This window comes from Panthera tigris, chromosome B1 (assembly GCF_018350195.1).
Source record: "Panthera tigris isolate Pti1 chromosome B1, P.tigris_Pti1_mat1.1, whole genome shotgun sequence".
In the NCBI taxonomy this organism is placed as follows: Eukaryota; Metazoa; Chordata; class Mammalia; order Carnivora; family Felidae; genus Panthera; species Panthera tigris.
The window spans coordinates 43,738,649-43,765,787 of NC_056663.1; the positions used below are offsets into that span (position 1 = coordinate 43,738,649).

Here is a 27,139-nt window from a genome sequence, read left to right on the forward strand (position 1 = left end):
ACTCTAGAAGTGGTATTGTTAACAGAACCAGACCCTTGTGCTCTCTAGCCAACAGAAACTGACAAGGGGGGAGGCGGGGAGCCTGGGTGGCTCAATCTGACTCTTGGTTTCGGCTCAGGTCAAGATCTCACAGTTCATGGAATGGAGCCTCATATCGGACTCTGTGTTGACAGCATGGAGCCTGCTTGGGATTCTCTCTCTCCTTCTCTCTCTGCCCCTCTCACTCTCTCTTAAAATAAATAAATAAACATTTAAAAAAAGAAGAAGAAAGAAATTGACAAGAGGCCGAACAGGAGTTTCAAGCAAGGCTTTTATCAGGGGCTTCTGCAGGAGCAAAAGGCAGGGAACACAAGGCAAAGTATCCTTGGGCTAGCTCCCTGAAAAATGTCCAGGGAAAGTTTTTAAAGGGGCTGAGGCAGGAAAGAGGTGACATCTTAGCACATAGGGGCAGGAAAATACAGAAAGTTGGGCCCACAGGTCCAGACAGACCATACTTCATACGTGGTATGTTTCATTTGCATGTTAAGTTAAATTTTTAGCATTACATTGAGGAGAAAAGTCAGTGACAGGTCAGAGCTAGGTCCACTTGGCTCTAACTGGCCTGGTGTTTACAGGAGCACACAGGCTGTAAATTGGGTCCTGGAGCTTGTTACAAGCTTGTGGCTTTTGACTTCCTGATCACATGCAGCCACCTGCAAGCTGGACTAGAGAAATGGGTTATTGCCATTGGTGCTCTGAGAGGGTTCTGAGTCTTTCTGCAAGTTTCAGTGGCACGAACAGTCGGCAGGAATAAAATTATTTTAGTGAGTAAAATAAATTAGAAGCTCTGTGTGACAAAAAGTAAATCATTGTGTACATTTATTTGCAACTTCCCTCTGACTCTAGAATGATTTCAAAATAAAACCTTTTGAAAGTAAATCGTTATAGGCAAGAATACATATGCTAAGAGGCTCAGGCAACTGTTAAACTAGAAGCTAAACAATATGCAACTGAAGTTTTCTCATTACAACTCAGAAGAAACATAACAGAGAAAAAGAAACATCTCAGAACTACAAATGGGCAGGCAGATAATTTAAAGAGCTTTCAATTTCAAACAGGTTAAATGACTTTAAAATGTCATACAGCTAGCTTCAGGCCAGGTCTGAAACTATGATCTTCTACCAAGACTGTTAGCAAAGAATAACCATCCAGTATAGGAAAGTAACATTCTTTCTGTCCTTTTCATTTTAAAATATAATTCTTGATAGGAAAAAAAACAAAAAAAACAGCACCACAATTATCCTTTATTTTTAATAAGACTTTCAAAATTTTAGCAACCAAAAAAAACTTCTGTATGTGGAGCCATTATTCCAATACTGACTTCTTGGTTTTAAAATCCAAGGATCTTTCTGAGTCCCATAAGGAGTTCCAGAACATCATAAGAAATTGCACATATTTTTTCCCAAATTCCTTTCTCTCTTTTTTTTTTTTTTTTTTAATTCCAAATAGAAGCAACCTTCTCAGGGTTGCCAATATGCCAAAACAATATGTTCCCCATGTTACTATAAAGTAAGTATATGCACATTATTTGTATAAAGCTTCAACCTCATCACTGCTGACATTTGGGACCAGAAAATTCACTGCTATGGGGGGCTGCCTTGTGCAATGTAGGATGTTTAGTAGCATTCATGGCCTCTACCCACCAGATGCCAGAAGAACCAACAGTGTGACAGCTAAAAATATCCCCCACATGCTTTCTGTGGGCAAAACTGCCCCCAGTTGAAAATCACTGGTATAAAGATATAGTTCACAATGAAAATACAAACCTCAATACAATCAACTAGATGGAGAATACAAATTTGTTATTTTAGAATTTGACAAATAAGCACACTGTCAAAAACCACATTACCGGGAAACATGGGCTAGAGACAAAAATAAGAGCTGAAACATGAAACTTAAAGAGTCTTAAACTTAGTGAAAGAAAAGAAAGGATGTTAGTTGCACTTTTCTTCCTCTAACTCCTTAGATCTTTCTATGAACTCTGTTTTGGAGAAAGTCTATGTTTCATAATAGTAACTGTAGTAGAGGGCAACAAGTTAAAAGAATTGTACTTAATTGCAAAGCAAACAAACATGGGCTTTTCTCCTTTCCTTCCTGCCTATTATATAAACAAACAGCCACCTTTAAGTATTTTCACTGTAGAAGATAAACCCAAGTGCCACATATAGTACAAACAAAATAATTCTGTTGCCCAAATTATTTCTTGAAGAGAAATTATTGTAATTAGATCCATAAAACGCTGTTATTTTGAGCCACATATTTCCATCTCATTCAAAAGGTCAATCCCAAGTGTGTACATATATATGATATATATCATATATTAATAACTATATTTTAAAAATTATAATTGCCACTGCTATGTCCTACCTTTTTACATTTTTTGAGTGTTGTAATTTCTTTCCACATTTACTTGTCTTCACATTTAAAAATAAACAGGGGCACCTGGGTGGCTCAGTCGGTTAACTGTGCAACTCTTGGTTTTGGCTCAGGTCATGATCTCATGGTTTGTAAGTTCCAGCCCCGCAATGGGCTCTGTGCTGACTGTGCACAGCCTGCTTGGTATTCTCTCTCCCCTTCTCTTTCTGCCCCTCCTGCTCACTCACTCTCTCTCTCTCTCAAAATAAATAAACTTAAAAAAAAAAATCTTAAAAAAAAAAAAAAATGCCCCTTTGGGAAAACCACCAACCACTTATAAGATTTAATGCCCTCAAGAACTTAAGTTCCTCTAGCAAGGAATTTAAGTTTTTTGAGACAAAGGATGATATATCTAGTAAGGATGATAATCTTATTGATCATATGTTTCCTACCCTGGTACAGGGTTGAGTAAACGACTTTTTACCTTTATATCTATACATACATAGACTTCCTAATTGTTAATTACCATCTACAACCTGAATTATGCTTTATTTTCAAGATTAACATCTTTTATATCAATTTTCTAGAAATCCACATGGTCCACATATTTGTCATTTTAGGGGCAATGCTATATTTCTTTTTTTTTATATATGAAATTTATTGTCAAATTGGTTTCCATACAACACCCAGTGCTCCTCCCAATAGGTGCCCTCCTGAATACCCATCACCCACCCTCCTCTCCCTCCCACCCCCATCAACCCTCAGATTGTTCTCAGTTTTTAAGAGTCTCTTATGGTTTGCCTCCCTCCCTAACTTTTTTTTTCCTTCCCCTCCCCCATGGTCTTCTGTTAAGTTTCTCAGGATCCACATAAGAGGGAAAACATATGGTATCTGTCTTTCTCTGTATGGCTTATTTCACTTAGCATCACACTCTCCAGTTCCATCCATGTTGCTACAAAGGGCCATATTTCATTCTTTCTCATTGCCACGTAGTACTCCATTATGTATATAAACCACAATTTCTTTATCCATTCATCCGTTGATGGACATTTAGGCTCTTTCCATAATTTGGCTATTGTTGAAAGTGCTGCTATTAACATTGGGGTACAAGTGCCCCTAGGCATCAGCACTCCTGTATCCCTTGGGTAAATTCCTAGCAGTGCTATTGCTGGGTCATAGGGTAGATCTATTTTTAATTTTTTGAGGAACCTCCACACTGTTTTCCAGAGCGGCTGCACCAATTTGCATTCCCACCAACAGTGCAAGAGGGTTCCCGTTTTTCCACATCCTCTCCAGCATCTATAGTCTCCTGATTTGTTCATTTTAGCCACTCTACCGGTGTGGGGTGGTATCTGAGTGTGGTTTTGATTGGTATTTCCCTGATGAGGAGTGACGTTGAGCATCTTTTCATGTGGGCAATGCTTATATTTCATTGAATGGTTGTACTGTACACTGCTTAGCCACTCTCTCAGGTAGCTGGGATCAGAGCTTCTATTCACAACAGGATTCCAATGTGTCAATGAAGCCAATGGAACAGGCTCTCCAGGGGTCTACTTGCACGAGGGTTTTAAGGAGCTACAAAAAGGAAAGGGGGGAAACCTCCTAAAATGAGTAAAAACCTCATTAAAAGAGAAATGTGTCAATGGGAAAAAGGCATTTCCCTTATTTGGGAGTGGATTTTGTCCTACAGTATGACAAATGTCTGGCAGTGGCATCGCTTACTTATAAACTAAAATACTCTAATCCTTAAGATAAATATAAACAAATACAAAAACAACTGCAGATTTAAAAACTAACCAAATTGGGGCACCTGGGTGCCTCAGTTGGTTAAACGTCTGACATCGGCTCAGGTCATGACCTCGAGGTTCGTGGGTTCGAGCCCCGCATCGGGCTCTGTGCTGACAGCTCAGAGCCTGGAACCTGCTTCGCATTCTGTGTCTCCCCCTCTCTCTACCACTCCCCGGCTCATGCTCTGTGTCTTTCTGTCTCTCAATAATAAATAAATGTTTAAAAAAATTTTTAAACCTGACCAAATTAAGTGAAATTCTCAGGTTTCCTAACTCGCTCTTAAAAGGTCTGATTCAAGCAGTATCTCATGCAGGATCACTTCAGAAAAATGACTAGACTAAAATAACAATGCCACAAAATGTAAAAGAAACTAGAATAATCTCTCAATATACAAACAAGACCATACAATTAGATTTATTTATGAGGCAGTCCTATAGCACTGACTCTATGGCATAACTCCAAAATTCTGAGATATACTACGTATCAAAGGGGGAGAAAAATACCATGAGGCTATAGTTATGTCATGTAGCAGTGCTTGTGCATATTCCAAGAAAAAGCTTTCAATTACTTAGGGCTTGCATATTTGGGGAAATTTTCTAATAAACCAGGATTTTTAACAAAAAGCAGATATAAAGCCAACTTTGGTAAGATAAAATTCAAAATTCTTTTTGAAAACTATTTTGAACCCGGCAACTTGTTTTGTATATATTTTAATTATAAGAGTTTTATTTTTTACTTAAAGTTGGAAAATCAGACTATCTTTAAATTTAGAAGACTGCATTCTCCGATACAGCAAAAACACAAAGATATCAAATTCAAATAATTTGCTGGCACCCAAAAACGAAATGAGTATGGACTTAAGCTCTTACTACATAGTTCGTTTTATAGTGATTCACCATGAGTAAGCTTTAAAACTCAACGTCTTTAGAATGCTAGTCTTAAAAAAAAAAAAAAAAAAAAAAAAAATTCTAGGGTCTGCATCATAACTACTACCTTAAAAGAGAAAATCAGAAAAGGTTTCACACCCAGTTCCCTTTGTTATTTTTTCACAATGATACAAAGTTACCTTTGTCAGCCTCAGTTTTGTTTTTTTTTTAAGTTTACTGTAAGTGTCAGCCCTTTGGAATTTATACTGCATTTCCTCATTGACACGTTACAAATGATCCTACCAAAGCCTGTTTAGCTTTTAGTGTTACTAATGTGTGGGTGGTACTTACTGAGTCCTCAAATTCTTCATTAGCAGAAAATGTTTCAGTGCATGTTTTAAACATCCTGTATTGCAAAAATTTAGTCAGCTGATTTTGGAAGAACATTCCCCTAGGGAAACATGAGTTGACTCACTGCACACTATTACAAAGGCCTCTCAAATGGTCTCTCACAGCCTCCAGTCTCTCCCTCCTATATTCTGTCCTCTACTGCCTTTGCCAGTTATCTTAATCGCAAATCTAGTTATGTCACACCCATATTTGAAACCCTTCTTGCCCAAAGAACTTCTTGGTAAAGTCCAAACCTCTTAGCATGAATAGAAGGCGCTCTCCAACTGGTACTAACTTATCTTAGTTTCTTCCTAGCCTCCCTTTCATGTAGACTGCCTGCAGACATCTCATCATTCCCTAACAAGTCATGTTCTTTCATCCTTCCATATTCTTGTAAAAAGTTTTTTCCTCTTAGAATGAACTCATATCCTTTTCCTTGAACATTCCCTAATGTACATGAGTTCAAATACCACTTACACTATAAAACCTCCCCCGAGATTTTATATATCGCCCAGAGAGTCTTAGCACATTTACTCACCTTTGTCCCTCCATAAGCATTAAGCATGTTGTTCATAGGAGCTCAATAAATGTTGACTAAATTTTGAAAGTATACCCATGCTTAAATGAAGGGACTGGCCATAAATTGTTAAAGCCACAGTTAAAAGCCATAAGGGTATTCCATTCATCCATATGCAGGTATGCAATAATACATACATTAATATTGGAGCACCTGGGTGGCTAAGTTTGTTAAGTATCCAACTCTTGATTTTGGTTCAGGTCATGATCTCACCGTTCATGGGATCAAGCACCACGCTGGGCTCCAGGCTGACAGCTGATAGAGCCTGCTTGGGATTCCCTCTCCCTCTCCCTCTCCCTCTGCCCCTCCTCTGCTCACATGGGTGCGCATGTGCTCACGCTCTCGCCCATGCTCTCTCTCTCAAAATAAATAAATAAACATATACTATATATAAATAAACATATACTATATATAGTCCTATTTACATTTGCAAACACTGAAAATCATGGATTACTAAAACTCCAGATGAGTAATATACTACACCTTACCTACTGATAAATGTTAACCATCTAAGAAAAGCACAGCAGAAACAGTCTTAACCAAAAAAGATATGGTATCTTCCCATTCAATAAAGTTTTAGTATTTAGAGCTTCAAAATTCCAACAATGGGGCAAATTTACTTAATTGGGAAAAAAAAAAGTAAGAAAAAAATTTAATTAATTTCCTGAAGGTCAGCAGTCCTACATTGAAATCTTCTATCATCACCTTTGCACAACTCTCAAGGCAACGATTCAGTAAAAACCCTCATTCTCCATACTTTAGGGCTAATAAAGGAAATACAGCCATGCAAACAATAATTTAACGCAAGAGCCAAAATAAACAAAGAAGTTGTTTCCAGAAACAAGCTAGAGTGTTAGCAATTTGTTTCCACTATGTCTGGGCATCTCCAGTATAAATACCTTACATATTCAAGGGAAGTTTCACAATTCAAAGGCGATCTCACATAAATGATTTAATTCTTACGGTAATCCCGTGAGTTAAGCAGAGCAGGGATTATTTTTACGGATTTAAGACATTATGAACCCAGTAAAACCACAGATAAAAGACTGTTTGGCTATACAAACACAGCACCTCGCTTCCAAAAAGAAGTACTCTTTGCTACAGCAACAAAATGGCCCAAGACAAATGGGCGACCCCCCTTTATTCCATCACTAAATTTAGCTCTGTGAACCTACAAGGGACTCCGCTATTAAAAAGAACGTCAAAATTTCAAATTATGATAACCTGGAGCAAAAGTTCCATCTCCCAGGCTATTTCCGAGTGACATTAACTCTACAAGCAAAATGAAGCTCCATTTCTCAAAGCAGTTCAAACAAGAACACACCCTCGGCGCGCACTCAGACTCCAAAGCTTTCAGCCGACTCCCTGAGGTCAGAGTAGGTCCCAGAGAAGTCCCAAGAGAGTCTGGGGGACCCAGTTATGACGAGATGGGGGTGGGGTGCAATGCAAAAAGCTCCGCCGACCAGGAGACGGAGGAAGAGGAACCAGGCAGGAGAATACTGACAAGAAGGGTCTGGGGCGACAGACCCCGAGCTTCGGGTCTGAGCACTGTCCACACACAAGCTGGAGTGGCTCCGCCTCCCGACCCCAGGTCCAGTCCCCAGCCAGGCCCCTCTGCTCCCAGACACCACAGGGTAACTCCGAGCGTCCCAGCCCTAGAAACAGAAATCTCAGAGGTCCCTGGGAGGGGGGGGGGGGGGCGGACACCCACCTGGCCGAGCCCCACCGAGGACTGGGCCCACCAGGCCAAACAACAGCAGCCACCGGAAGCGGAGGACCCCAAAGGGCGAGCCCGCACCCGATCCCATCGCGGCAGATTCCGCAGGTTCCACTCAACACTCGGTCGCTTCTGCCTCAGCGTGCTCCATCATTTCCCAACCCAGACGGGGCCCCAGAGCTGGCCGAGATGCGCGCGCCTGGAACGAGCACGCGCTCGGCACTGACGCAACTTGGCTCCAGTCCGAGCTCGCTCCCGGCATCGCGCTCGCTACGCTGACGTAAAGAAAAATCCAGTCGCCGGCGGGAGAAGGGGATTTCTGTCCCAGCCGCTAAAACCCTCACTAGCCTACCCCGCCCATTCACACTAACTGCCCCGCCCACTACCATTTATGCCCCTCCCCCTCCGCTTCCAGGCCCGCCTACTTTGGGCGTAGAAGGACCTAATTGGAGGAAGTACCCGGAGGTGGAGCGCAAGACCCAGAAGCGGAATTGAGGAAAAGCGAAGGGCAGCCCCGCCCGCTGCGCAGCCTTTTCTGATTGGTTTGCGGGCATTGGGCGGAGCACACCCATTGGCTGTTTGGTGGCGAGCAGTGGGGCTACGCGCGGAGAGGCCTGGCCTGGCAGGACTACCTTGGGTCGGCTGTGCCGGTCGAGCTTTGCTGTTGAGGTCGGGTCTCTTCCACTGGGCCCGGGAAGATGGTGCTGGGTGGTTGCCCGGTGAGTTACTTACTTCTGTGCGGCCAGGCGGCTTTGCTGCTGGGGAATCTACTTCTGCTTCACTGTGTCTCTCGGAGCCACTCACACAACGCTACCGCCGAGCCCGAGCTCACATCCGCTGGCGCCGCCCACCCAGAGGGCTACGCCGGCGCTCCGAGCTGGGAATATGGCGACCCCCAGTCTCCAGTCATCCTTTGCTCTTACCTGTAAGCTACCGAGTCGTCGAGGTGGAGATGGGGCCAGGGATATATGGGTGTTGGGGTTGGGGGGGAAGGGAGGCTGCTTTTTTTTTTCAGACCCTCTTCACCTGAGGACCTGATGGTCAACACGCGGGAGGTAAATACCATGACAGGTTTCTCACTCCTCTCACCCGTGCAGGGGAAAACCTTGGGTGTCAGTAGCAGATCCTTTGGGATCCCGAAAAAGGAAAACTAGGAAGGAGTGACCTCATATAACCTCCGGAAGAAGGGTACGAGGTTGTGCCTTCTCTATCCTGCTCCCTTTAACTGAAGGAGAATCCGTCGTATGTGCTGGTACTGAGGCACAAATGGAGTAAATTACTTATCCTTGCCTACAAGGCACTTTCTTTTTTTAAAAAGCAATATCCTGTTGCAGAACCAAGTTTTTAACATCTCTTTTTAGTCCATAAGAAAAGGCGTTTGGGAAATGCAAAAGAGAACTGGGAATCCTTTGGCTTCAATTTTGCTCCCATAGCCTTGTGGCTCTTTGCCTAGGGAAGAGGAAGCCTTGGGAGAAGTAGAATCCATGTAGAAATCAACCAGAAACACTCCCTTTCCCCCAGTTAAAGGATGGCTGTTTGACCTGCTGTTCTTCAGTCTGACTGACAGCAACTCTTGGGTACAGTCAGAATGAAATTAAACCCTAGAAAACTTGAAGCAATGTCTCTTGCTTGTTTTGTTTATATATACATAAACAGCCATTTGCAAAAACCATATGAGATGGTGATCATGATCTTACTGGTGATTTACAGACCTGATGAATTTATAGAATGTGACGACCCAGTGGATCATGTTGGAAATGCAACTGCATCCCAGGAACTCGGTTATGGTTGTCTCAAGGTGGGTTTTTATTTTGTTTTATAAGCAAACTCTTCCATAGAGAAATAGTACTAGGTAAATGCTGTTATAATAAAAGTATAGGGGTATGAAGTTACCTTTTTGTAGACTCTATTAGAATGACTTACTGGAAATTTCCATCATGGCCAGGGTCATTAACTGAACATGACATTTCACTTCCTCAGGAAGAAGCAGTGTCTGTGCCAAAACTACCCAGGTGCACAGACTAACCTGTCTTTGATTCTTTGGGCCATTGAGATTGACTGATAGAAAGCTATTATGTAACCTCCTCATTATCTTTCAAGTGTGCACTTGGCTGAAAGAGCAAAAGAAAGGTTTATGCACTTTCTAAAACCAATAATGGATTGAGCTGTATCTTTATTACACATGCATTTGGGGCAGTGATCGTTTTTTTCACCAGGCAAGCAGTTGCCATCTACTTCCTGTTTTCTTAGGAAATAGATGGGGTCTATCAGTATATGCCTTTGTAGGAGGTTATAGTATTCAAGGAGAGGCCTTTGGTAACAGTGGCCTCTTGATGGAAAAAAGCCATTCATTTCCATTAATAACATCCAACTTAGTGTCCCCAAAACCAGTCAAGTTCATGTACCTTCCCCTCGTATTATGCAGCATAATGCAAGTCAAGATTCAGTCAGGTATAAGAGTTATGGGAAAACATTGTTTATACTAAATCGGAGACAAAGGAATAAACCTGAAAGTAGTAAGACCAAAAAAGCAACTCTTACTGCAATCATGTGTAAAGAAGTATTTTCAATACAATGAGATCTTGTTCTATTGATAATTATCAATGAAGGTTTGAGTTAGCATTATATAGAGATCACTTACTTTTGCCCATTTTAATTAAAAACTGAGTTGATCCCGTGAAGGCACTCAAACTGCTACTTTCCCCAGAAGTCCTAGAGAACCAGTACTCAGGCACCTGAATCCCAGGGAAGGTATGATTTCCAAGTCCCTTCCCTTTGAGGATGCTCCAGTGAAAACTAGTGAAGTACTTAATAAGGTGCCAGGGGAGAACGTACAGCTGTGCTTTCTCTACTAGAGTTCAGTTACATAAATGGTAACAGGTCCTGTTCTGAAATTTTTTTGCTGTAATTTAAACTAATAAAAAAATGTACTGTAGATATTTGATAATCACACATTCATGACCTAAATAGAATTCTGAGTCAGCTGATACTCTGAGTTTTTTCCTAATTATGTTCATTTATAATATATAAAGCAGACTTCTAATACACATTGACTTTTTAAATACCCATTTCCAAACGCTCCAGAATATGTTCTTTTTCCTGTAAATATAGGATAATTAAAGCATTGTGTCCATCTGTTCTAAATGGCATTTAATGAAACTGATTGTAAAGGTTTTTACTATATTATTAAAGAAGCCAGTCACAAAGAAGAAGAAAAAAAGTTTACTTAAAACAATGCACAATTAGGGTGGAATAGTTTAAAATCCCCTTGAATCACTAAATTCCTTGCTCTTGAACACAGATTTACCCCAACTTTGTTAGTATAATTATTGTGCTGAGTCACCTTTTATTAATGAATATAAAGATATATTTTGTATTTACTTGCTTTGGTGAATTTGGATTGTTTGTTTTGGTTGTTATGGCACAGTTTGGTGGTCAGGCCTACAGTGACGTGGAACACACTTCAGTCCAGTGCCGGGCCCTAGATGGGATTGAATGTGCCAGTCCTAGGACTTTCCTACGAGAGAATAAACCTTGTATAAAGTAAGTGTTACTTTGAATGGTTTGGTTGGTAATTAGAGGTACAGATGTTTTTCTTGTCATCTCTTGATGTGACTTTTTCTTTTAAGTGTTAAATGGGGCACCTGGGTGGCTCAGTCAGTTAAGCGTCTGACATCCGACATCGGCTCAGGTCAGTGATCTCACGGTTTGTGAGTTCAAGCCCTGCATCAGACTCTGTGCTGACAGCTCGGAGCCTGGAGCCTGCTTTGGATTCTGTGTCTCCCTCTCTCTGCCCCTTTTCCACTCGCTCTGTCTCTCTCTGTCTCAGAAATAAATAAAACATTTTTTAAAAAGTGTTAATTAGGGGCGCCTGGGTGGCTCAGTTGGTTGAGCGCCCGACTTCGGCTCGGGTCATGATCTCACAGCCAATGAGTTTGAGCCCCCACATCGGGCTCTGTGCTGACAGCTCAGAGCCTGGAGCCTGCTTTGGATTCTGTGTCTCCCTCTCTCTCTGCCCCTCCCCCACTCGCATTCTATCTCTGTCTCTCTCAAAAATAAATAAATATTAAAAAATTTTTTTTTTAAAGTGTTAAAGGGGCAACATGATTACTACTGTGCATAATCCATGGACAGGGGCAATGTGGTTATAAACAGAGAGGACCCTGGACCAGAGGCCAGAAGTTTTAAATGTCTCTTTCATCAACTAGCTAAGTGCCTTTGGATGCCCAGAGACTAAATCCCTCCCTAACCTACAGAATAAAGAAGTTGGACCAGATGATCTAGTGCCAAAATTCTTATGATAGGTATAAATCCTGTGAAAATAGCCTTAGTATTTCAGGAGTAAAGGTTTTATTATGAAAAGGGTGGGTTTCTCTCCTTGAAATAAGTTTATCTTAAAGAATTAGGGTCATTTCTGTAAATTTTGCTTGAAGGCACAGAATGTACATCATTTGCTAATGAAGAGTCTGTGATGTTTAGTGATATTAGGGCAACTGCAATTGAGTGTCATTGCAGTATGTAAGACCCAAGTCCTTATTGAAGAAACCTCACTTTTAGTTGCCACAAAACAGCAGAAGGGTATACGGAGATCAGTATTCACCTGATGAAACACGACAGCACTTCCTTAGAGAATTGTATTCAGAAATGCAGCCTCAGGAGCCTGCCTGTGTCAGGGAAGGATGCGGGCCCAGACTCCCCTCTACCAGACTGTCTACAGAGCAAATGTGCTTCACTGTTTCTTGTATAATCCAAATCCGTATTTGTTCCTATAGGTCCCGGGTAGTGCTCTTTTACAACACTAGACCAACTAGAGATTTTCTTTGGCGGGGGGAGAGGTATATCCGAGGCTACAGAGGAACTGCTACACTATCTCTTCACTTATGTTAAGTTCGTTAATCATTAAATGTTTTAATTTTCATGTGGTAAACATCTTCCTTTTCATTCCTTCTGTCTAGATATACTGGACACTACTTCATAACCACTTTACTGTACTCTTTCTTCCTGGGATGTTTTGGAGTGGATCGTTTCTGTCTGGGACACACTGGCACAGCAGTAGGGAAGCTGTTGACACTTGGGGGACTTGGGATTTGGTGGTTTGTTGACCTTATTTTGCTTATTACTGGAGGGCTGATGCCAAGTGATGGCAGCAATTGGTGCACTGTTTACTAAAAAGAGCAACTGTCATGGCCCAGAGAGGCACGTCTTCTGAATTCATCTCTCCAGGCTCAAAACTCTTCCTTGATGCCAGACCTGACCATTACTTTCCCTCTTTGGAGGGAATGGGTTTGGTTAGGAAGGTTTCTCTGGACTCCGGGTTTTCAACCCAAATTTTACCTTGCAGACTAGAAATGACAAACCAACAGTGTTTGGGAATCAAGTGTGTACCTTTCCTCATGTACAAAATATAAAGGATAGTGACTAACTTATAAGCTGCAGAGGGGTTTGCGTGCTCTTTATTTCTGTACATTGCTGTATCTTTAATACTTTGGAGCAAGTGGACCCAACAAGATGAGCAAGTGAACCTTGTGCCTTTTGTGACCCTAAATCTTCATGCAGAAGAGATCTGAAGCTGAAACGTGAAAATCTTCAGCAGAAGTAAAATGGCCATGGATTTTAATACATACTGAAATTCTGACTTTCTGAATTTAAATTGCAAAATAAATTATGCCAACCTGGAATGCTGTTTGATACTTTCAGTAGGTAGAATGAGACTCAAAATTCTGTTTGTTTTGCCAAAAGCTAGGCATTTAAAATGAACCACTCTGTTAATAATCCTACTGTTAACATCACTATTTTGCCCCAGAGGCAGTATATACAGTACAATAATTTTTTCATTTCAATTATATTTTGAAAGCCCAACAATATCAGTCATGTCTGGGTTAAGCTATCCTCTTGGCTATCCTATCCAAAAATTAGTTATTCACTAGTTTAGAGAGCCTACGTTTTAGGCTGGTAAAAAACATATCATACACCTAACTGTAAAACTATTCTTCACAATTATGTAAGATAAGGTGAAAGAAAAACAGATGCTTAAAGGACAGAATTACTAAGTACTGGGTAGAGTTAGGGTGTGATTTATGGGGACAAAGAGAAACTGAACACATTCTGTCAAAATAAGTGTGGTTCCAGAAGCTCTCACTGTGGGCTATAGTAGTCAGTAGGGAAAGAGACAACCAGGCTTTTGCATTCCCAAATCACTGGGAATAAAAGGAAATGTTCTGAATTATAAGTGGTTTTAAAAGCTTAGTTCCCATCCTTTGCAATTTAAGTTGAAAAGAACTGCTAACTATAAAGTAAAAGGAGGACTTTGTGGACAAACTAAGAGCCTGATATTCAGGATAAATTCTAGAAACAATCAAGGTAGAAGTACTCAAAGTTTAGTCCCATAATAGTTGACTTAAAGACCAAGAATCACAGTTTAAAAAAACTCTGGATATGTTCCATCATTATGAATCAGCTTTTCTAAAAGTTTCAGCTTTATTATCCCTGATAAATATGCTCACTGTACTTCTATTCTTAAATGGTCGCAACTGTGAAAAATTAAAACAGATTATTCTGTCTTGAAAGTTCTGTGCCACATTGACCTTAACCTTGTTGTCTACAATAGTAATAATTGGTAGATTCTTATTCATAGTCTCTATACTATAAGTATATAGTATTTTTTAAATTGTTGTAGGTCACAAAGAAACTAGACCCCCTCCCCAGGAAAAAAAGCACATAAACATAAAATTCTGCATAGAATTTAAGGAGACACTGTATTAAAAAAAATAACTACTAAGAGAAATCTGGAAAACAAACTAAAATTAAAATCTTACCAAAAATAAGATACTACTCTAAGCCACAAGTCCTGCCTCATCTCACACTTTTTAAAAAAAAATCTCAGGATATTCACAAACCCCCACCAAAAGCTACTTTCTTTAAAAACAACACTTTGGCAACTTTCAGACTCAAAATCATTAATGTTGCCAGGAGGATGAGCTTGGGTAAAAAGGTAAAAATCTGTAAGTTATTGAAGTATCAGTCTTATAAAAGAAGCCCTTCTCACAGTCAGAAAAGCTTTTGGAGACCACTGTCAGGGTGATAATGAGAATCTTTAATATTTCTCTGTGACACTCTGCAGTTGCCAGTGTCAGTTTGACTTGCAAATGATGCCCGTCCTCTGCATCTATAAACCCTGGCCAAATATGATACAACCTGAAAAACTGGGAAAAGGAGTATTATTAACAATTGGATTTCCTTTGCACTCTGGATTCAGGTTGTTTCTTCATATTTGGTGTGTGTGTGGATGTTTGTGTTATATCCAGTTTGTAGCTATAGAGAAGTTTTAAAGTCCTAAAGCAGCCTTCTGTCAAGGTTAAATTAGAAACTGTGCCTTTCAGTTGTTTCTTTGTTTAAATAAAATGTTATCAGTTCTCAGACTTCCTGGCACCATGTCCTTCACTTGCTTTAGTAAGGCTTCTTAGCAACCAACAGTAGAGCACCCCAACCAAAAGGTCCCTGAATGTATGTGTGTTTTAAAGCATTCATTTTTCTTTATAAGAAAGAGAACCTAAAACTTGCCATCTTTGGTACATCTTCAATACAAACCAGGTAATATAGCTTTGGTTTTGTTAGATAATTTCTCTTTAAGGCAAGATATTTAATTGATTATTTCAGGTGTGACTGTCAGGATCAGAGTTTGACTTCCCCGACGAACCATCATGGAAAGGGAATCACTGTCCTTAACAGCTTGAGTAACATCAGTTGTGGTGGTAACAGGTTGCCCATTTATGCTGACAATTACATCGTGGTCTCTCAACCCAGAGCTGGGGGGGGGAGAAAAGAACCATGAAACTAAGTTTTGCTTGTCCCCATCCAGAATTTAATGTCATCTCTTGGCATTATTTTGCTGTCATTAAACATACAACCAGGAAACCAGAAATAGCCTCATTCCTTCCAAATATGAGGACTATCCTAAGATAGTCCTGGGGACTATCACCTGGGGACAACAGTCTTACTTACCTTTATAAAGTCAATACTCTAACAATCATGTAAAAAGTTTACTCCTCCCGTATATTGGATTTGGTTTGGAATAGGGAATTTAGCTTTTGGTTTTTATCATTCTCTGACCTCTGTAAACCTCAAGCAAAGACGAAGCAATATATTTCCAAGCAATATATTTCCAAGCAATATACATTTTTCCCCAGACAGTTGTACTCTATCAGTTTGGTTTTGACAGCCCACTTGTCCCATCTTCACCCATGGTTGTGGAAGTAGAGACTATGCTGAGCTGCATGGTGGCTCTGCTTCCAGTTAGTCAAAAACCAGTCACCCCTCCAAGTCTAAATATTTAAGGCTCTGGTTGTAGGCTCTGTTGTGATTACATTCTGTCTCCAACACGTTTGCTTCACGTAGAGTACATAGTCTAGAAACAAAAAGCACCTCCAAACATGAAACACTGCAATAATATATGGCCATGCTGATGATTTCTCTTAAAGTCAGTAATAGGCTGGAAGAGGCTCATCAAATGAAATGACTCCAGGAGACACCATTTTAAAGAAATGGGAGGGGCGCCTGAGTGGCTCAGTCGGTTGGGCGACCGACTTCAGCTCAGGCCATGATCTCATGGTTGGTGAGTTTGAGCCCCGCATCGGGCTCTGTGCTGACAGCTCAGAGCCTGCTTTGGATTCTGTGTCTCCCTCTCTCTCTGCCCCTCCCCCACTCATGCTGTCTCTCTCTGTCCCAGAAATAAACATTAAAAAAAATTTTTTAATAAAAATTAAAAAATAAGGGGCGCCTGGGTGGCTCTGTCGGTTGAGCGTCCCGACTTCGGCTCAGGTCATGATCTCGCAGTCCGTGAGTTCGAGCCCCCTGTGCTGACTGCTCAGAGCCTGGAGCCTGTTTCAGATTCTGTGTCTCCCTCTCTCTCTGACCCTCCCCCGTTCATGCTCTGTCTCTATCTGTCTCAAAAATAAATAAACATTAAAAAAAATTTAAAAAAAAAAATTTAAAAAATAAAAAAGATATGGGAAGTCAAAGGAAGGATGTGGGAGGATTACCAAGAATGTGGAATTTTTTTTAATAGAAATTTAAAGCAAGAGGCTATGAAAAGAAGTTTGAGGGCAAAGCTGAAAGCATGGAAAACCTTTAGAACAAGGACACCTCAGGAGGATGACTGGGGCAGTGTACAAAGAAGAAACTTAATTCATTATAGTTCTGTGAATAGAAAAAAAAAAGATAAAGAAACCTGCCAGTTATTAGTGTAAACTACACACCAAAATGAGGGAGTGAGGCTTAGCCAGGATAAATGATCTTTCCCGTGTCCCACAGCTTGGAAGAAACTAAAGGATTTGATCCTGGGTCTTTCAGACTTGAAAACGCACCTGGCTACTCACTCTGCCTCTCAGAAACAAGACAAGGAGCTACAAAACGGGTTAATCCAGGGGTTAAGCCAGATTCCACATCCCTGCTCTCTGGATAATTATGTACCTCTCAAGTAATTACCTCTCTGTACCACAGCTGCCGTTTCTATAAATTAATGCCTATATCATAAGACTATTGGGGGCTCAAAAAAGTATGTAGAACACTTAAAATGATGCCTGACATAGTGGTTAATAAGTGCCAGCTGTTATTACTATAATAATTGTGATTATTATTAGATATAAGTGGGTGAAGCCAGAAATAATAGCTTTCTGGTTTATCGGTGACTTCAAGCAAGGCCCATATTTTAATGTTCATCCAAATCACCTGCAGCTCTTGTTTAAAATGCAGATTCTGGGGCACCTGAGTGGCTTCATTTGGCTAAGCATCTGACTCTTGATTTTGGCTCAGGTCATGATCTCACGGTTGGTGAGATCAAGCCAGGAGCTGGGCTGCATGCTAACAGCATGGAGCCTGCTTGGGATTCTCTCTCTCTCTCTCTCTCTCTCTCTCTCTCTCTCTCTCTCTCTCAGAATAAACATTTTTAAAAATAAAAATAAAATGCAGATTCTGATTCAGTGGTAGAGCCTGTCGTTCTGCATTTCTAAAAAGCTCCAGGTGATGCCAATGCTGCTGGTCTACAGACCACATTTTGAGTAGCAAGGACTTGGAGAGCTGAAAGAAATAGCTTTGGCCTTGAGCCAAAAGTTAAAAATAAAGGGGTGGGGGGAGGGCAGGAAGCAAGAAAGTTTAGAAAAGCCTATGACAAGCCAAATTTAGTAACATGAGACCTAACACTTAGCTATTCTGAACAGTTAGTACCCTGTGGTTTCTTCCCCCTAGTAAAAGAGTTGCCATAGTCTAAAAAGGTGACTGAGCTCTTGAAAACCAAAAATAGTGAGAAAGGGATATTGAAGAAGTATAAGAGAGACTCAGGAAAATAACTGTAGGACAAACCACCTCTTCCCTCAGTAGTTAGTATAAATGTTTAAAGACAAGAGTAAAATCAGCTGAGCACTTCTTTGATAAGCTATTCTAGCCTTTGCTTTATTTACATTCATTCATTCATTCAGTGCTGGCCTCTGATACGGTCTTCCAGAGGTCAAAGAAAAAAGTGTCTGAAAGTACCTAAAATATATTATTAAACCATTAGTCCTCTGAATTCTTCCTGTTCTTAATAACTAAGGTATCGAAAGAGTAGATTTGAGAATTCCTAGCAAAATTAATTTAAGCTTATGCTATTAACTCACCATGAATTCTTGGGCTACAAAGAACCATCCCCTTCCCAAAAGAAGTCCTTCCAAACACAAGTATTCAAAAGTCTAAATCCACACTGTCCAATAGAAACGTAAGGCAAGACACATACATAATTTTAAATTTTCTGGTAGGCGTATTTTTTTTTAACTTTTTTAATTTTTAGAAATATCTTTAAAAGTAGATGAAACTAATGTTAATAATATACCTCTTGGGGCGCCTGGGTGGCTCAGTCGGTTAAGCGTCCGACTTTGGCTCAGGTCATGATCTCACGGTCTGTGGGTTTGAGCCCCGCGTCGGTCTCTGTGCTGACAGCTCAGAGCCTGGAGCCTGTTTCAGATTCTGTGTCTCCCTCTCTCTGACCCTCCCCCATTCATGCTCTGTCTCAAAAATAAATAAATGTTAAAAAAAAAAATTTTTTTTTTTTTAAATAATAATAATATACCTATTTAGGGGCACCTAGGTGGCTCAATCAGTTAAGCGTCCACCTCTTGATTTCAGCTCAGGCCATGATCTCACTTTTCATGAGATCGAACTCCACGTCAGGCTCCACGCTATCGGCGCAGAACCTGCTTGGGATTCTCTCTCTCTCTTCCTCTCTTTCTGCCCCTCCTTTGCATGTGCTTCTGTGTGCATGTTCTCTCTCTCAAAGTCAATAAACATTTAAAAAATATACCTATTTTAGCTCAATATATGTATTATCATTTTAACATGTAATTTTTTAAATTATTAAGTTATTTTCCACTGTTTCATATAAGTCTTTGAAATCCACTAGAAACAACACACACCTGTTATGCTACTATACAACATCTTACACAATGCAGTGATTAAGGTATGAAAGGCAGTCCTTCCAAAACAAAAGGTATGTTTAATGGAAAAATATTTTACATCCATTGCCTCTTTTTTTATTTAAATAAAATTAAAGAACATTCAGTTCCTCAGTCACACCAGCCACATCTGGGTATTCAACAGTCATGTGCGGGGAGGGCCACTGTACTGAACAGTGCACGTCTCAATCCAACACACATTCTACCACGGCACGTGAGCTGCGCTCTTACCTTTCAGCAGCTGTTCCTTGAATCACCTCATACACAAAAACTCCAGAACTCACATCAGGGAAATCTGGATCTTGCCTTTTCATCTCTTGAAGAAGGCTAAGAAAAGTGAGAAGAGTTTTCCCGGAAGGTTAAGAAACACAATGACTTAATAATCTTCAGAGCCCTGGCCAAAATCTCCAACTCAGTAGGTACTCTTATCTGTTCTACTCAAGGCTCCAAGTGGCCAGGGAGAATTCCATCAAGCTGGTCACAGTTATTCTTCCCCGGGGGTGGTCTGGTTCTCTGCCGAAGCCTGGGACCATGGGACATTTATAAGGTAGAGCCACAGAGAAAGAAGCTACTGAAACGTTCAGCAAATATTGGTGCCAGCAGAGGCACCTACTCTGTGACAACGAGGCCCTGCAGTCACAAGAGTAGCTAGTTGTGGTCCAAATGCTTTAGATCGCCTGTTAAGACTGTCCAGCTGTGACTTTTGCTTCTGAAAAACAACCCAGACACATTCAAACCCACGCTTACTTCATAGTGAGAGGCAGCATCCGCAGACCGAGATACTTCTTCTGTGAAAGAGCTTTTCCTGGAAAGGAAAATTATAAGGTGTTACTAACAACAAGAATTCCTTCCTTTGGGCAGAGCATAAAAGACACCAAGTCATGGATTATCCTTACTATTATTATAACTGCCTTTTCAGGGGCATCTGGGTGGCTCAGCCGGTTAAGTATCCAACTCTTGGTTTCGGCTCAGGTCATGATCTCATGGTTCAGGGATTCAAGTCCTGGGTCAGGCTCTGCATTGACAGTGCAGGGCCTGGGGTGCTCTCTCTCTCTCCCTCTATCTCTGCCCCTCCCCTGCTCATGCTGTCTCTGTCTCTCCCAAAATAAGTAAATAAACTTAATAATAACTGTCTTTTCGGGCTGTCAGCAATGAAAATGCTTCAGAGAATCTTTGTCACTAGCATGAACACTCCTCCCATCCACTCCCATCTCTAGCCCATGGGTTTCCTTTCCACCACAATTCACATATTTCTGGGGACAATACATGCCTGGCTTTGTGCCTTGTCTCCCAATATTGCCACTCAAGCCAACGTGATAAAAGCTGGGTATTAGTGACTCAGTATTCTACAGAATTCCTAATGGCAGTCTCTACAATAGATTGAGTGCTCCTGAAAAACACAAGAAAGGAAGAAAAAGTCCTAACTCCCCTCACCTTTCAACTGGCGCTCATGGAATTCTGCCAAAAACTGTCGAATTCGATCTGAGGGAATTGCGAAGGAGATTCCCGCGGTCACCTTGAGTGTATTTATGCCAATCACATCACCATCCTGGCAAGGGAGGAGCCATCATTAGGTCTCCAAGTCATGCAAACTGATAGGTGCAAAACTAAAACCAGCAGAGGAGAGAGTGAAGCCAGTCACTGAGGGTCAGAACACAGAGGGGCTAGAGGAAAGCAGACTTCAACAGAGAGCAGCGGATGTTACCTTATGGGACACACAGCGTTGTAGGAAAACCGGGGGGGGGGGGTACCTACCCATGTGCAAATCCCTACTGAGGACATTTTTTAAAATCTTGAGCTCATTTTTTTCCTTCGCCAAACTGATTTTAAAAGTGAACCACAGTTTGTATTTTGACAGGGATAAGAGGACAGGGAGTATTTGCCTTTTCTGCTTAAATGAAACTAAAAAAAACATGGAAAAGGCAAAAAGGCAACACTTCAGTGAAACTATTCAGGATTAGCTAATTGACCTTAGAGAACAAAGCTCTACAAGGCCGAAGCTGAGAAGCGGGAAACACTTTCCTCTTGATGCACTTCACCATCCTTTAGCCTTGTTGAGTAATGGCAAGGGTAGAAAAGAGACTTCTGATCATACTAAAATACGTATTATAGGGGCTCCTGGGTGGCTCAGTTGGTTAAGCATCCAACTTCGGCTCAGGTCATGATCTCACAGCTTGTGGGTTCAAGCCCCACGTCGGGTTCTGTGCTAACAGATCAGAGCCTGAAGCCTGCTTTGGATTCTGTGTCTTCTTCTCTCTGCCCCTCCCCTGCTTGCTGTGCTCATGCTCTCTCTCTCTCTCTCAAAAATAAATAAACATTTTAAAAAATACATATTATAATTCAGTAGGTCTGGAATGTGGCCTGAAAATGTGCATGTCACCCTCCTCTAGTAGACTCATTGTCTACAGGAGAAAGCAGGTGCAAAAAATTACATGCATTGCTAAGCAAAAAGGGGCTCAGTAATTTCACATACAATTCATCCTCCAAAAAGTAAGTGTAATGTGTGAAGAACCAAAAACAATCAGCTCTAAGGGACTCAGAAAGCATGATCACAAACTGTCTCAAACAGCACTACACTTTCATGCTTTCCCCACATAATTGAGCAACAAGAAACTCCCATTTCCACTAGAGATGCTGAATGAAACTAAAGAAACATGACAGAGCAATGGATTCTTACTGTGGCTTTTCTGTCATCTCTATCAAGACTAAATTTAACCCTGAACAGACCACATCATGTAGTTAGCATCTTGGGATCAGGAACAGTTCTTCATACGCAGCAGCAGAGGGGTTTCAAGGATAAACCCTACATAGTACTGTTGGTCATTTAACATCTATTTTAGTTTAGTGCCCAGGACTTGTGTTAACTACGCGATGAAGACAGAAAGCATGCTCAAGAGATGTCAGTAAGCATAAGTAAACCCTAGCACTCTCAGTTTGATGAAATCACATGCCAGGAGGATAAATCCACTGTAGATTTAAATTTCTGCTAACTGGTTACTTAAACGATGCAATAACAGAAAAGCATCTTACCACAAATCTCTACACAAGGGTGACATCCTAGTCTGCATCATGGAATTTGTAAAGTCTTTGAAAGTGAGGAAGAGACGTGAAGCAGCAAGGAAAGTGGTCACTTACCAAGTTCACCAGAGGTCCCCCAGAATTCCCATGCTGAAGACAGAAATTTGGAAAAGTCAGTACTTTTCTCCTTGTCATTTATACATGGTTCCTAAAGAGGTTTACCAAAAGCAGCCTATGCTGGTGAGTGCCTGTTCCTCCTAGATAGGCAAAGCCGTGCCCCCGTCATCACCAATGCTGAAGTCAGTGCCAATGAAGGACAACAGCAAAAGGACCACCACCTTCTACAGCAGGGGGTGACCCCTATGACAGACCTAAGAGGCTACCATGGATGCCAATTATCACATCAAACAGGCTGAACTCTAACAACATGGCATGCCATCCCTCTCGTGAGGATCTAACTGTACTCTGGACATCCCCAACAGGCCAATGGGAAAAGAGGGCATTCTTACATGTCCTTCTCACTGTCCTGTCAGTACCTAACGGGTTGAGGATGGCCCTCCCAAGTGACTTACGTTAATTATGGCATCAGTCTGGATATAGTCCATGTTCGAATCCTTCAGCCCCAGCTCTTTGCCCCCTCTCTGTGTAGTGCTGACAATTCCTGCAGTCACTGTGTTCTGCAGAGAAAACGGGCTGCCCAAGGCCACCACGAACTCTCCAGCCCACAGGTCAGATGACCTTCCCAGCAGCAATACAGGAAGGTCAGTCTGCACAAGAGCAGAAGGGATGGGAAGGACAGAGAGGTGAAAAACAAATCAAGAACAGAATCAACCAGTATTTGTGTTCAACACATATATGACACCGTCTCTATCATTTGGGCAGTTAAAACCCAAGAATCACCTACCCACCCACATACATTCTACAAGTGCCTGATGCTTCTTCCTCAAATTCCAGCAACCACCAAACTCTCTCACTTGCTAAGATGATCAGTATCATCTCTAAAATCTAAAACTATTGCTTTGTAGAAATTACTATAACTAAACCACCAGTGAAGTAGCTGATGAACATAAACTGACATTAGCAACTTAGCTCGATTCCAGCTCAAAGGTTCCTAGTCAAGGTTAAGCCACAAACAGAAAGGAGATCACCCAGAGCAGTGCTTCTCAAATTTTAACATGCACACAAATCACTTGGGGATCTTATTAAAATGCAGATTCTGATTCTGTAGCCCGGGGTGGGATCTGAGATTCTGCATTTCTAAAACATTCTCAGATAATGTCAATGCTGCTGCAGTGCAGATTACACTGTGTGTAGCAAGCACCTCAAAGTATTCCTCAGCAGCTTTGAATCCATTGCAATCATTCCTAGTATTCTAAGGCAAGCAGAAACAAAGCTTCCCAGAAGCAGCATCTGTTGAAAAAAGAGGTAAAGGAGGCTGGATAGTTAATAGAAATTGTTAGGGATATACAGACGGGCAGAGAGGAAAATAAACAAAAGAGGAGTGAAAAACAGGAAAAAAAAGAAACCAGAAAAGAGCATATACCAGGTAGAAAAGATGTGTGGGAGTGGGGTGGGAAAGAAAGTATCAGCAAATTGATGAAAATCCCCAGCTGTACAGACTGCTTTGGCCCTTGCATACTCACGTTTGGCTCAATCTTAATCAGCGCAAGATCCAATTTATGGTCAATGTCCTTGACAGTGGCTTCATACTGGACCCCACTCTGGAGCTCCACCTGGATCCGCTGCTGGTTGGTGAGGACGTGGGCATTGGTAACAATGAGCCCATCCTCAGACACTATGAACCCAGAGCCACTGGATGCAGGAATATCCTTGCTGCTAAGAGGTGACCTGTCTCAGCAAGACAACGGCATAAGCAGAGGGCAGGAAAATTAGGGGATCTATCACAGTCTGGGGACATGGGAACCTCTCATTTATCAAGCATACTGCCACCACGGTTTTCTCAGACATTTTACTTTCTCCTGTCTGTTTTCATGCTCTCCATGTGTAATTGGATTCTGCATGTTCAATGCCTTGGCCATCTCTTAGGATCACGAATGAGAGCTGATTCCAGCTCCCCTTTTCCAGGGACCACCTCTGACCCCCACCTTCAGCGATGGTCAGAGCAGCAACCCTCTGCTTCAGAGACCTAATCTAATCATGCTACTGGGGCCAAATGTGGATCCCACGTTACTGAGTGCCACATTACTGAGGACCCAGGCAGGGAGAGAGTGTAAGAGAAGGCTGGTTCCAGCTTCGATCCACTACTAACTGGTCTTATCACACATGATTCCTTTCCATGCAAACGAGCAGCCTGAGCAAGATCACCATCAGGATGCCTTCTAGCTCTTACATCTCTCAGATTTTGTCTGTGGGAGATGAGGGAGGGAGAAACCCCAGACAACTAAGTGCAGAGGAGTGGCCCAGATTTGGAAGTCAGGAACCCTACGCTTCCGCTCTTTGGCTAAACCACCCTGAACAGATTACTCAACCTGTTTTGAGCTGCGATTTCCTCACAGCAGGTTTTATGACTAAACGATGCTTGTAAAGCGGTAGCGCAGGGACTTAAGTGGGCAGGCGCTCATAAACAGTCCGCTGGGCAGCTGGCGGCCGCCTCTTGCCTCCTTTACCTGCGGAACAGCTGCAAGTGAACCACGGATGGCGCCACCTTCTCCACCACGGCGGCGATGAAGTTGTACTTGCTCCTGAGCCGGCCTACACTCCTGGTCCCTGAGAAGAAATGCTCCATGCTTGGGGGCGGTGGGCGTCCCGCTGCCTGACCGCATCTGGTGTCCTATCCCCAAACTCCCGGTCTCTCTCCTCCTCCAGTTCCCTTTCCCTCTCCTTCCTCTCTTCGGGCTCCCCTTTATGTTCACGGCCATCCCGTAAGGATACGCCTTGAGGAAAACAGAGCTGTCATCCCATCCCGGGTGGGGGGGAAAAAAAGAGAGAAAGGGAAAGGGGGAGACGGTGTTTAACAGGCCTGGGGAGGCAAGCGGGGAGAAACCACATGGGAACTGGTAAGGAGACACCTAAGAAGGAAAGAAAATTGGGAACAAGGAGTTGAATCTGCAGGCAAAGGCGCAGGGACGAGCCTGCGGCTAACCGCGAGTGCGGCGCGCCGCTTAGAGGAGTCGCGAGCGCCCGAGCGCGCGCGGGCCGGCGCTCACCTTGGTCGGCGCAGTCGCCCTTCAGCACGGGCACGGCCGGGAGCGCGCCCCGGAGGCGCGCGGCGCGGTTCTCGGCGCGCAGCGCGCACAGGTTGGGGTAGGTGCGCCCATCGCTGCCGCACACGGCCGCTCCCGCCGCGGGGCAGCCGCAAGTGCCCATCCAGGCGCCGCGGAAGCGCTGGGCGCTGAGCGGCGCGCGGCACTGCAGCCCCGGGGCGCACCGCCGGCCCAGCGTCCCACCGCAGGCCTCTCCCTCGGCCGCCGCGCAGACGCGGCAGCAGCGGCAGCGGTCGAGCACCGGCGTCGCCCCAGCGGAGCAGGTGGGCAGCGGGGGGCAGCGCGTCGGCTCGCAGGCCGCCGGACAGGGCAGCGAGGGCCTGGACTTCCTAGCCTCGACCCTGGGCACAGGCAGCGGGGGCAGCAGCAGCCACAGCAGGAGTTGTCCGAGCGCGGTGGGCCGCAGCAGAGATCTAGTCATTCTGCCCCCTTCCTTCTTCGCTCTGTTCCAGTTACTTTGGTCTCGCAACTGCTCTAACGTGAGCAACACTTTCTCCCGGCTTGGGTGTCGCCTCCGCCAACCCCCAGACTTTATGGGGCAGAACCTGGCAGATCCCACACGTATCACCCACACCGTCCCCGCCCCGGGGCCAGGTCTACCCCCACGCCACGAAGAGAGGTCGCCAGCCCTGCCCTGTGCAGGCACTTACCTCGGGAAGTGCAGAAAACCAGTAACAGGGCACACTGACTAGAGAGATCACCCACCCACGGACAGAAGGTCAGCGTTAGGAAAACATACACCATATTTCAGTATTTCACATGGTTTTATTACAAAACAAGCAACAAAACAGTTTTAGAAAATTATTTTTGCTACATACCAATTAGTAGATCACATAAAATGAGAAGCATAACAGTTTCCATGCACTCAGCTCAGTGCTTGCAGTGAGTGCATTTCACAGCTGAAACGTACTGGTTCAAAACACAAAATCATGCCACACCATAAGCAGTGGGGGAAGGGGTCAAACAGTATATTTTTGCCAATATTAGCTTTATTCAAATTCTACTTAGCATGAGTGACTGTAACTGCTGCAGGCAATAACATGGAGGAAAAAAAGGATGAGGGGGAAAAAAAGTGATGTTGGTAGAAAAGATTTAATAAACTGCCCATTTTTGATATGTTCAAAGTTTATAAACAAAGCTCATTTGGGAAACTCAATTTCCAAAATGGTTTTACTTCCATGTGCCTGTTTATCTGGTCAACAGTGAAAACTAACATCAAATCCCACCGCTCAGCTACTCAGTCTGCTATTTATTTATTGGTTGCTTTTACTCGTATCAGAGCACAGTTATATTTAGGAAGAAAAAGAAAAAACCTTTTGTGTCAAGTAAACTACAAAGCTGGGCCTTACCTCTGCTCTTTTTCATGTGAGCTCAGCATTCTACTCAAAAATAAACCTATAAACCTCCAATATTTCGACCTGAGTCCACTCTTCACCTTACTAGGGTTACAATGTCTCACAGGATGCAAAAGGCCAAACTACATTTACCAACCACCACAGAAATTCTTACGCTTTCATTCTTAAGCTTAAGTTCTTAAGCTTTCAAGATAGTGAATGGTAAATAGTTCAATTATAGGGAAGACCACTTGGGGCACCTGAGTGGCTCAGTGGGTTGAGCGTCCAACTTTGGCTCAGGTCATGATTTTGTGGTTAGTGGGTTCAAGTCCCATGTCAGGCTCTGTGCTG

The 27,139-nt window shown here is 42.6% G+C and overlaps 3 protein-coding genes across 4 annotated transcripts in view; 1 reads left to right on the forward strand and 2 right to left on the reverse strand.

Moving 5' to 3' along the window:
• The window catches only part of ADAM9 (ADAM metallopeptidase domain 9), a 149,984-nt gene extending 141,910 nt beyond the window's left edge, over positions 1-8,074 (reverse strand). For both annotated transcript variants that reach the window (XM_042983416.1, XM_042983417.1), the window contains exon 1: positions 7,727-8,074. In XM_042983416.1, coding sequence (XP_042839350.1) covers positions 7,727-7,823 — 97 coding nt within the window. In that variant the 5' untranslated portion in view covers positions 7,824-8,074. The remainder of the gene's footprint in view (positions 1-7,726) is intronic.
• Positions 8,075-8,334: 260 nt separating this feature from the next.
• TM2D2 (TM2 domain containing 2) lies at positions 8,335-13,410 on the forward strand. The gene is made up of 4 exons (XM_007097063.3): positions 8,335-8,657; positions 9,443-9,530; positions 11,160-11,275; positions 12,688-13,410. The coding sequence occupies exons 1-4, from the start codon at positions 8,431-8,433 to the stop codon at positions 12,899-12,901; spliced, it is 645 nt and encodes a 214-aa protein (XP_007097125.1). The 5' UTR covers positions 8,335-8,430; the 3' UTR covers positions 12,902-13,410.
• A 1,832-nt stretch (positions 13,411-15,242) lies between these two features.
• Positions 15,243-27,111, reverse strand: HTRA4 (HtrA serine peptidase 4). The gene is made up of 9 exons (XM_042983418.1): positions 25,398-27,111; positions 24,858-24,957; positions 23,874-24,078; positions 22,803-22,997; positions 22,348-22,380; positions 20,647-20,761; positions 19,960-20,017; positions 19,444-19,539; positions 15,243-15,537 (listed from the first exon to the last, which is right to left on the reverse strand). The coding sequence occupies exons 1-9, from the start codon at positions 25,873-25,875 to the stop codon at positions 15,372-15,374; spliced, it is 1,446 nt and encodes a 481-aa protein (XP_042839352.1). The 5' UTR covers positions 25,876-27,111; the 3' UTR covers positions 15,243-15,371.
• Positions 27,112-27,139: the final 28 nt, after the last annotated feature.